Here is an 11,930-nt window from a genome sequence, read left to right as displayed (position 1 = left end):
ACCAGCCATATTGTTAGAATCACTCGGGATTTGTAGACCTTTAATAATAGAAATTGCCTAAAATCGGTCTTATTAATGAATTTAGAACCCTTTCTCCAATCATCACCACAAATGGTCAGAATGGGAAAAAACCCATACTATTTCGGACAATTTCGATAACCAGTCGTATCGCTTGAATCATTCGAGAGTTATTACCCTTTAATTATAGATTTTTTTTAAAATTATCAAATCATTAGCTTTAAAAGCATTTGGCAAATACTCACAAAATTTGGTCAGAATGTGTAAAAGCAGAATACTACCGTCAGGTTCGATAAGATAACCAGTCATGCCGCCTCAGTCCTTCCAGAGCTATGACCCACGGATTAGCAAAAACTCTTTACATTGTCCGCTCTCTAAATTTGGCTAACTTACAACCAATTATCGCAAAACTTGGTGTCTTAAAACGAGGTCGGGCAATTTTGTTGTAGCTGACGCTCTTGTTCGGTATGGCAATATATAACTTACAAAACCCTTGATACAAGGACCACATTGCAAACAACTACTAGATATAAGTCATGGAAATTGATATGCAGGTTATCAATTCAGATTTAAGCTCAGAATCACCACCATTGTGAATAAAACTGTGGGTCTCAAAATAAAAAATACGGATTTGGATAAAAAACACCTTGATATGTGAACTTTAAGAGTATACACAAAATCTTCCATAAGTTCATTCCTCCTGTCTGTTAAAACCTCGAGGCAGTGACACGGATAAAATATATTGACTAGATATTGCGTACCTCCTGTCTATTACAACCGCTAAGAAGTGACCGTGTTTACATATAATGGCTAGATATGGTCAAACCTCCTGTCTATTACAACTTCTAGGCAGTGACACAGTTTACATAACGTGGCTAGATATGTTCATATCTCCTCTATTATAAACTCTAGGCAATAACACTGTTTACATATAATGACTGGATATTGTCATACCTCCTGTCTATTACAACCTCTAGACAGTGACACTGTTTACATATAGTGGCTGGATATGTCTATACCTCCTTTATTACAAACTCTAGGCAATAACACTGTTTACATATAGTGGCTAGATATTGCCATACCTCCTGTCTATTACAACCTCTAGGCAGTGACACTGTTTACATATAGTGGCTACATATGGCCATACCTCCTGTCTATTACAACCTCTAGGCAGTGACACTGTTTACATATAGTGGCTAGATATTGCCATACCTATTGTCTATTACAACCTCTAGGCAGTGACACTGTTTACATATCGGCTAGATATTGCCATACCTCCTGTCTATTACAACCCCGTGGCAGTGACACTGTTTACATATAGTGCCTAATTCTTGCCATACCTCCTCTCTATTACAACCTCTAGGCAGTGACACTGTTTACATATAGTGGCTACATATGGCCATACCTCCTGTCTATTACAACCTCTAGGCAGTGACACTGTTTACATATAGAGGCTGGATATTGTAATACCTCCTGTCTATTACAAACTCAAGGCAGTGACACTGTTTACATATAGTGGGTAGATATTGCCATACCTCCTGTCTATTACAACCTCTAGGCAGTGACACTGTTTACATATCGGCTAGATATTGCCATACCTCCTGTCTATTACAACCCCGTGGCAGTGACACTGTTTACATATAGTGCCTAATTCTTGCCATACCTCCTCTCTATTACAACCTCTAGGCAGTGACACTGTTTACATATAGTGGCTACATATGGCCATACCTCCTGTCTATTACAACCTCTAGGCAGTGACACTGTTTACATATAGAGGCTGGATATTGTAAGACCTCCTGTCTATTACAAACTCAAGGCAGTGACACTGTTTACATATAGTGGCTATATTTTGCCATTCCTTCTGTCTATTACAACCACTAGACAGTGACAATGTTTACATATAATGGCTATTTATGGCCATACCTCCTGTCTATTACAAACTCTAGTCAGTGTCACGGTTTACTTAAAGTGACTAGATATTGTCATACCTCCTCTCAGTTACAACTTCTAGGCAGTGACACTGTTTACATATAGTGGCTTGATATTGCCACAACTCCTGTCTTTTACAGTCACTAAGCAGTGACACTGTTAACATAAATTGGCTAGATATGGCCATACCTCCTGTCTATTACAACCTCTAGGCAGTGACACTGTTTACATATAGTGGTTAGATATTGCAATACCTCCTCTCAGTTACAACTTCTAGGCAGTGACACTGTTTACATATAGTGGCTAGATATTGTCATACCTCCTCTCAGTTACAACTTCTAGGCAGTGACACTGTTTACATATAGTGGCTAGATATTGTCATACCTCCTCTCAGTTACAACTTCTAGGCAGTGACACTGTTTACATATAGTTGCTAGATGTTGCCATACCTCTGTCTGTTAAAGCCTCTTGGCAGTGACACGGTTTACATATAGTGGCTAGATATTGGCATACCTCCTGGCTATTACAGCCTCTTGGCAGTGACGCTGTTTACATATAGTGGCTATATATGGCCATTACCTCGTCTATTACAATCTCTAGGCAGTGACACTGTTTATATATAATGACTAGATATGGCCATTCCTCCTGTCTATTACAACATCAAGGCAATGACAATGTTTACATATAGTGGCTAGATATTGCCATACCTCCTGACTATTACAACCTCTAGGCAGTAACACTGTTTACACAAAGTGGCTAGATATTGCCATAGCCCCTGTCTATTACAATCTCTAGGCAGTGACACTGTTTACAAATAGAGGCTGCATATCGCCACACCTCCTGACTATTACAACTTCACTGATATTGTAGCTCATATGTAGCATCCAACCGAAATAATAAACATGGGTCGTCGTGGGGGAACTACTTCTTCTCTATCACCATCAAGATGTACTCTGATAAGCAAAACAATATTTACACTAAAGTTAACATGGGCGGATCCAGAATTCGACGTTAGAGGGGGAGTTACTTTGGTGCGTAACCTTTTGACTTGCGCCCATTGCTCAGAACCGAAATTTATTTGTTTTAAATTTATAGTAGGGGGTTTTGGTTTTTGTACTCCCGTTTTTAATATTTAACAATTTATAGTTTGATATGGTGCATTTTTGGCGTATTTTGTTATATTTTTTTCCTACATAGAATTTTTTTTCTTTGAGGGGCGGGGGTGCCGGGTGAGCCCCCCTGGATCCGCTAGTAGTTTAAAAGGCTTAAAACAGTTGAAATGATCAAGTCTTTATTGCACATCAATACATGAACATACTAAACTTTACTAAGAATCACCTCGGACTATGTAATAAAACATTTGAATAATCCATATCATCACTGTCTTTCATTTCTTCGGCATAGTCTTTTGCTGACTTGTCAAAATGATCTTTCATATTTTTAGCTGCTATTTGCCTGTCTGGTTCAATGTGGTTAAGGAGAATTTTCAATAGATCCATTTGTTTTTTAAGGACACAGTAGATAAGCGGGGTCCTTCCAAATTTGTCCTGAAGAAAACAAACACACAAAGTTATTATGTTAGCAAATGCAGCAGTTAAATAAAACGGAAACAGACATTGAATTAAAACCAAAGACCGTTTCATGAATCTTAATACATGTAGCATTTTCTCTAGGATAGATTTTCAACAGTGCTGTACTACTGTTGTAAATCCCTCCTTGGAACAAAATTGCACCTATGTTTCTTGATAAAAAGGCCCACTGTGTCTGAAAGACAGACGTGATAAACAAAGCTCAGCAACTGAACTGCTAGTGAACAAGTTTGCACAAATCTTGAAATTCCCTAACTGTGTTACACATACCTGCGATTGATAATTAGCTCCCTTTTGCAGTAGTTTTTCCATTACATCCCTTCTAGGAATGCCCTTTTCTTTTTGGGCTATAATGGCACAATGAAGTGCTGTTTGTCCTACAAAGAAAATGCCAATAGTTCATTGCTATTTTAGGGGTCTTACTGTTATAAAAGCCAGTTAACATGTAATGAACATTAAAACACAGATCTGAAAAAATGGCTATAGTGCAGTACTTTCTCGTTAAACTGTGCAGTTATGTAAACTGACAAATCAGAAGTGTTGGTTAATCGAAAAAAATCGTAATCGATCATCGGATCGGAAATAATCAAAATGTTTTTTTCAATATGAAAATATTATTGTTTACTTTAGCATATTCTATTAAGTAAATATTTTAAAAACTGAATGACAGTTTATAACTCTTGGTACATTCATGCCACCAACTTTAATATGTGATGTTATATCTCAACAAATGTTGCTATATATATACAGAAAAAAAATCATCATGGCCGGTCATAATCGGTTATCGCAGATATTGGGTGCCTATTGACGATTATTGAATCATTACAACACATATTCTAAGTTCTAATAAGACTTACCGAGACCATTGTCTAAATCTATAGAGATTTTATCAGCTTCTAGAAGTGCTAGAAGGGTTTTTGTAGTCCCAGACATGGCCGCATGGTGTATGGCCGCAGACTGCTCATCGCCATTCTGAGTTGAATGCAATTCAAGATTTTGAGTACATGTTGGCATCTGGAGCCGTATTCAATAATCTTACTTTAGAGGAGGTTAAAATATAGTATAATCTGAGTGTTTTGATTTGTAATACAAAATATTTGGCCAATAAACTGAATTAAATCACTGAGGCATGTCTAAGGATAAATATAATACTTATATAAGTTATATTAAATACGGTCCCTGACATATGTCTAATATACAGTAAAAACAACGTCATTTGTACCAAGTATTCTTAAACCTGAAGTATAACAATACGAAACATCGATATGTTGGGAGGAAAGAAATGGCAACATGATCTGTATCAGTTCATTTTTACTACAATTTTAATCACTCACCTGGGCTTTGATATTTGGGTCAGCACCGAATTCGATCAAAGTTTTTACAACCTTGTCATAGTCCAGTCGTACAGCGCAATACAATGCAGTTTGATTCTTCTTGTTTTTTCTATTGATGATGTCGATCATATGCTCCTGTTTAAGCCGCTCTAGCAAAGCTTTTAGAAGATAATGATTGGGTGGGTTTAGGCAGGCGTATCCATGAACAATGGTGTCTCCTTTCTCTTGGACCTCATACTCTAAATCTCCTGTAGTGAGTTTGCTGACATCGCGCCTAGACTTCGCCTCTTTCTGTACATCTGAAAGAACGGATACGCCTTTAGTTCTTGACTACATACCCAATTAATGCTGAGGCTGACTTTTACATTATTCACATTGATAACAACATACCACTATATTTACTTTACTTTTTTCATACATTTTACATGCACATAGGTTTATTTCATATATACAACATGTCATTCTTACACATGCATAAGGTCATTCATGTTTGTATTTATACATAAATCAAGTTCACACAGATCTAAGTCACACAATATTACTTTAAAAAAACTGAGAATGCTTAATTTGAAATGTATTTTGGACACAATGTCGAATGCTGATAATGACAATTTGGATCTGGATGGGTGCTTGACAGCATAACGTTAACACGTATTTAAGATAAAAGATAACCAAACTTTACTCACTTTTGCCAACACTTCGTGTTGAGGGGGCACGCTTGTCTCTTGGAACAGGACTGTGTTTAGGTGTCGACTGCAGTCTTTGGGTTTTATTTGCATTTTCCGATTGCAGTGGCTTCGGTAGTATAGGCCTAATTGGCTGATTATGTGTGTAATGTGACAGTTGAATACGAGGTTGATTCTGTTGAATTGGCTGTATGTCTAACCGGTTCAGTGCTATTGGATATGATTGAATATTCTGCTGCACTGGCTGACTATTCACCGGACTCGGCTGGGTAGTACTTGAGACAGCACTCTGGTTTCCGCATTGCATAAGATCATGAAAGGAAGTCACTGTGTTGCCTCTTGAAATCTCATTTATACTAGAAGGTATATTGTAATGCGTTTCTTGCATAGGTAGTTTTGGACAGATATCTGAATTAAAGCTAGTTTGTTTTAGAACTGGCGTACCCATATGTGCAGCAAAACAACCTTGTGCCCAACTGCTGTCATTTTGAGCTTTTTTTTGTAGATCCGAACCGAATCTAGTCGAATCGATCTGGGTTGATGTAACATTTGTATTGAATGTCGAAGAAAATGGTGGGCAAATCTCCAATTGTGAATTTTGGTTTAGCATATTTCCAACATTTACATTTTGATAAATGGCAGGAGTTGGTGATAGCAACAAGGGGATGTTGTCAGGCTTTTCAAAGAAAGACTCCTCTTGGTTTTTTCCCTCTGCATTTGTCAAGTTGGATTTTTGCTGTAATCTAATATCATCACGCTGTAGATACTCTACATAAGGATGCAAGTCTGAATCACTTGTGACACCAGATTGTGCTTTGCTAACGATATCTTCGTTAATAAGTTCATCAATAAGTTTTAAATCATCACTTCCGTCACCAAAATTGAAGTCTTGACCAAACGCAAAACTCATTGTAGGACATGTTTTTTCAGAAAAACAGTTTATCTCTGGACTTGGTGTAAAACTTGGTGAAGGAGAAGAGTTGATGCCTTCAAAAGTATGTGTGGGAAACAAAAGCTCATCAATAAAAGACACATCCTCGTTTTCAGTACCAGTATTTTTGCTCGTCTGATTTTGTTGCGACATATAAGACCATGGATTTATATCAGACTGTGTATCGGGTAACAAGTTACCGCGTGGATGGGCATTACTATACTGTTCTTGCATATCAATAATTTCATCCGCGATAGACAGTGACCCTTTTGATCGAGTTTGGCTAACACGGTATGGTGTTGACTGTACACTTTGTCTGTTTTTCCTAGTTGGACCACGTGGTGCGAGGCTGCTGTCTGACAATAAGCTTGTTTTTCCATCCAACGATAGTGAGGAAGATTCTAGATCGGAAAGTTCTTCTTTATTGGGGTTTATACCACGCCGGTCGGGTTCAATTTCTAACCTCCCTATCTGCTCGACAATCACATTCAAGTCCGGTTCAGATGTCATTTTGGTGGTCTAAAATGTGATAAAAAAAGGATCAAGAATGGTGTGTCTCCAATATTTATATCGAATAACATCACTTAGTCGTTGTTAAAAGCCAAACTGTAAACAAGATGCGGATGTACTTAAATATGTGTTATCTTCATAAACTACATTAGCTATACGTTTGATTACTCCTTTTATTATTATGTTCAAAATGTCAACTCCCTTAATCAACTATATAGGGTCCATTGAACTTAAGTAGGCTTAAAAATGAAGTGTGTGCTCTAATATGTAGTTTTAAAACCCTTAAAGTTTATACTTAAGATTTCTTTAACGTCATTGCCGAATAATGACAATAAATATTTTACATAAAGCCTAATCAAGGATACATATAAGAATTGAAAACGCCTAACTATCTTACCTGTTTTTGGACAATATGTAACCCAAACTAACATAAAGTTTGTCTGATTTTTAATCAAAAAGCATTTGCATTTTTGTCTTATTTGAAATTGTGCCACCGAGAAACCACAAGTCATTGTTGATTAGGTAGTATGTGCCATTTTGACTTAAAGACATACTTATAATGTCAACAGACCTTTCCGAAATAAACTGCAAATGCTTTTTGATCCAAAATCTGATAAAAAAAATATATGATTTCGTTAAATTTGCTCAACTCCTAATTACACCTGAACTTGTTGCAACAGATGTATGCATTATGCTTGCTAATTATTGAACCTTAAAACAAAATACAAAATTAAGATTTAAAATATTAATTTGTTTTGTCCTTCGATCGACTTTTTCACTGTGGAAGATAACTTACAATAATGCATATCTCAATAGTTTGAAAAGAAGCCAAAAATTTCTTAAACCGTTAGTAACATATAAGCCATAACACATCCCATATTCGACCATAAATAAGAAAACTACGATCAGACTGCCTTCTTATTTCACTTGGTTAAAGGCATTTATGCAAAATTTGGCTCATTCCAAGACGAAAACAAGAGGGCCATGATGGCCCTTAAACGCTCACCTAAGCAAAGGGCCACATCTCTGTGATAATGCATTAATAAAAATGTTACAATTTTAAACATATCTTTACTGATGACGATGCCTTGTTTTATATTTGTAAAGGGTCATGCAATGAAGTTACCTGTAAAGTTTCATAGAATTTGGCCTGGCAGTTTCAGAGATTTTTATTTTTTAAAAGCAAAACAGTAAGTCAGCCATTTTGTTGTTGTTGTTGATCAATCTCAATGCCTTGTTGTATTTATGTAGAGGGTCATGCAAAGAAGCTTCCTGTAAAGTTTCAGTGAAATTGGCCTGGTAGTTTCAGTGGGGATGTTTTTTAAAGCAAAACAGTAAGTTGGCCATTTTTTGTTGTTGGTCAATCGCGACCCCTTGTTGTATTTTTGTAGCAGGTTACCCAAGGTAGCTTCCTGTAATGTTTCATTGAATTTGGACAGGTAGTTTTAGATGAGATGTTTTTTTTAAGCAAAACAGGAAGTTGGACATTTTGTTGTTGTTGTTGTTGTTTTTGATCAATCGTGACCCCTTGTTGTAAATTCGTAGAGGGTAAACCAAGAAAGCTTCCTGTAAAGTTTCATTGAATTTGGACTAGTTGTTTCAGAGGAGATGGGTTTTTTTAAGCAGAAACAGGAAGTCAGCAATTCTGATGTAGTTGTTGTTGTTGATCAATCGTGACCCCTTGTTGTATATTTGTAGAGGGACACCCAAGGAAGTTTCCTGTAAAGTTTAATTGAATGTGGACTGGTAGTTTTAGAGGAGATGTTTTTTTAAAGCAAACTAGAAAGTTGGCCATTTTCTTGATGTTGTTGTTGTTGTTTATCATCGTGACCCCTTGGTGTATTTTGTAGAGGGACACCCAAGGAAGCTTCCTGTGAAGTTTCATTAAATTTGGCCTGGTAGTTTCAGGAGAGATGTTTTTATGCAATTGTTGACGGACGGACGACGGACAAAGACCGATCACAATAGCTCATCTTGAGCACTTCGTGCTCTGGTTAGCTAAAAAGTAATAAAAAGTTGTCAAAACGGTCAGTCTGTGAGAGTGTTGTTTTAACAGGGCGTTATATAATGTTCATCATACCCGATTAACGTTTCCAGCTTTGATAAAATAAAATAAAATACTACGTATTAAAAGAGAGTTAAGGAAGATTATTACTAAGGGCATACTATAAAACACTTACAGACTGATGATGTCAGAGCTTTTGTAAACAACTGATTATCAGTTAAGTATTGTTTACTGTTAGTTATGAGATTGAATATACTTACAAGATTTCAATACTTCAAGATTTATTTAGATCATGGGTTATAACAACCATGTGATCAGAACAATAACACCTTAAACAGGAGCAGTCAATGTATTAACGAAATCGAAAGAAGGAATTTCCATATGATTAATGTTACTATTTAAAGGCTGGTGTATAGACAAATCGGTAGATAGAGTAAAACGGTTTTTCACGTCAGTAGCTCTATATGTCTCTTTATAAAGAAAATAATAAGAATATATAAACATAATTAGTACTTAGAATAGCATTTCATCGATAGCGTATCATGGCCAATTGATATTATTTGCAACACCACTACAAAACAAAGTTTAGGGAGTGGTGTGGGGTAGAGTTGGTCGGTCTGTTCGTCGAAAGGTCGGTACGGTCGGTCATGCTCTGACAATAACATACATTACCAGTTCAGTTAAACTTTGAATACATACCGCTGTTTTTTGACTGAATAATGGTCCGTTTTCTACGGAATGCCGTTAGGGCCATCGCCTATGAATGTGTTGATCTGAAACGCGATACTCGATAGTACGATGATGAAAACCGCGGCGAAATCACGAAACTACGATGGTGAAAACGCGATAGTACGATGATGAAAACGCGACAGTACGATAACGAAAACGCGATAGTACGATGGCGAAAACACGACAGTACGAAGACGAAAACGCGATAGTACGATGATGAATACACGACAGTACGGTGATGAAAACGCGATAGTACGATGATGAAAACACGACAGTACGATAATGAAAACGCGACAGTACGATAATACGATGATGAAAAACGCTAAATCACGATAATACGATGGTGAAAACGCGAAAGTACGATGGTGAAAACACGATAGTTTATTGCATTATCATAATCGTACTGTCGTATTATCGCGTTTTCGTTATCGCACTGTCGCGTGACCGTCCGAACAATACCTCATTAAAAAGTTGACGGATTTAAATGATATAAGGACATAAAATACAAGTCGAGCTGAATTTTAGTACCGATCTTTTCAACTTAGAATTTGCCAAATATACGGTGTCCGGAAAAGGGTGACTGATTCAAATGAGTGTTGGTATAGACGTTAAACACCATTAAAACAGGTCAAGGACGCCTTTGGTAACGAATCAGTAATTCTGGACGGACAATGTCCCATTTCAACTGACAATTTGCGGATGTCCGGACAATTACTCATGAACAGGTTAACGAATTTGAATAATATTTAATACACATGTTGAGCACTATAAAAACAGGCCAACTTCGCACTCTTTCTTCCAAATACGATGTACCAGAATTATAACAATGGATTCAATATACCGAAAACGATGAATAAATATCGAAAACGATGGTTCTTACGCAGGATACCGTGTTTAATTTGAAAAACACACACGGTTTTTCTACCTAATGAGACGATAGTTGATCACTGTTAATATTTTAGGACCCACCAGTTATTTAATATTTGTGTGTTTTCAGCTATTAAATACACGTTCTCAATCTTGTTATCAGTAATTAATATTTTCCATAAATTATTTAGTAAGCAGTTAAAGGTTTATCACTCAAAGTTTATGTCTGTAATACGTGTGTATGTATTGGTTTTTAATACGAGTGTCACTTTAAACACCACCAATTAATGCCGGAGTAATGGCCCTTTTTCAACTAAGACGTTTAACACCATGGAAAACATGTAATGTTCAACTTTGATTACGTAACAACTATTTCTGTTGTGTACATTTTTCAACTTAGAATTTGCGCAAATATAATATATTATAGTAACTCATTTGTGTGGAAGTTACGAATTCGGTTCAAGTTTTGCATAATTGCATGCCCATAAAATGATTTCATATAACCGTTAAAACTTCACCACACGCTGTTCTCAGGGGTATCAGGTAATTAAATAAGAACTTGAATACAAACTGCAGCGCTTTTGGAAAACAACAATCATGCATATAACGCAGTAACCGCTCTTAAATAATAACCTACGTACCAAGCTTATTCGCTAAGAATAACAATTTACAACTTAACAGACATGCCGTCATAATCGGATTTCCCTCCTGCTTTAAACACGTTCTAAACTCAGTTTGAACCTATTCAACAGGGTACGTTCGCTCCGCCCTTTTTATCAATATATTTTACGCATAATGTTTTAACAATAACTATAACTTCTTTATTTATAAGTTAACATATTGCTCTCATTTTAGCGAATTCAACCCTTGTCCGTTTTCGACTTCGAAATGTTGTTAAGCATTATACACACTCGATTCAGTAACAGATCATTTATTTACTTTGGGCCTTATGAAGGTTGTGTTAATTTTCGTGGAATAAAGAGCAAATTTTCGCCATCGTCGACTATATGATCTTTTAATATTTCATGGATTTGTTAAATAAATTAACATTTCCATACTTTTACACAATCAAAGAACCCCCACAGAACATTTCTATTTAAAAAATCAGTGTTTCAGAAAACAAAATGTTTATTCATTGCTCGTTTGTATATATTATCAACAACAGAAACATGTAAACGTTGACACATCCAGTAAAACTACAAACGCATTTTCCTGACCGTTTACACAATATTAACACGTGCAAGTTGATGCAAACAACTGGAAAAAGCAATATATAAGTATTTGACTTAAACAAAATTAGTACCATACTTAAAACTATTAATTCACTATGTC

At 36.3% G+C, this 11,930-nt stretch overlaps 1 protein-coding gene across 1 annotated transcript; it reads right to left on the bottom strand.

Annotated features, from left to right (window-relative positions):
• Positions 1-3,221: 3,221 nt before the first annotated feature.
• LOC128233679 (uncharacterized) lies at positions 3,222-9,397 on the bottom strand. Its single transcript, XM_052947474.1, has 6 exons — positions 9,263-9,397; positions 5,557-7,006; positions 4,871-5,169; positions 4,394-4,508; positions 3,807-3,913; positions 3,222-3,494 (listed from the first exon to the last, which is right to left on the bottom strand). Exons 2-6 carry the CDS (start codon positions 6,995-6,997, stop codon positions 3,282-3,284), a joined length of 2,175 nt encoding a protein of 724 aa, XP_052803434.1. The 5' UTR covers positions 6,998-7,006; positions 9,263-9,397; the 3' UTR covers positions 3,222-3,281.
• Positions 9,398-11,930: the final 2,533 nt, after the last annotated feature.

This window comes from Mya arenaria, chromosome 5, assembly GCF_026914265.1.
Source record: "Mya arenaria isolate MELC-2E11 chromosome 5, ASM2691426v1".
Classification (NCBI taxonomy): domain Eukaryota; kingdom Metazoa; phylum Mollusca; class Bivalvia; order Myida; family Myidae; genus Mya; species Mya arenaria.
This window is presented reverse-complemented; position numbering and strand designations above follow the sequence as displayed.

Coding starts and splice junctions, on each gene's coding strand:
- LOC128233679 (XM_052947474.1), bottom strand. CDS start 6,997: ATGACATCTGAACCGGACTTGAATGTGATTGTCGAGCAGATAGGGAGG. Junction 5,170..5,556: donor AACACGAAGTGTTGGCAAAA/GTGAGTAAAGTT, acceptor CCGTTCTTTCAG/ATGTACAGAAAGAGGCGAAG. Junction 3,914..4,393: donor AGATTTAGACAATGGTCTCG/GTAAGTCTTATT, acceptor TTTTCTTTGTAG/GACAAACAGCACTTCATTGT.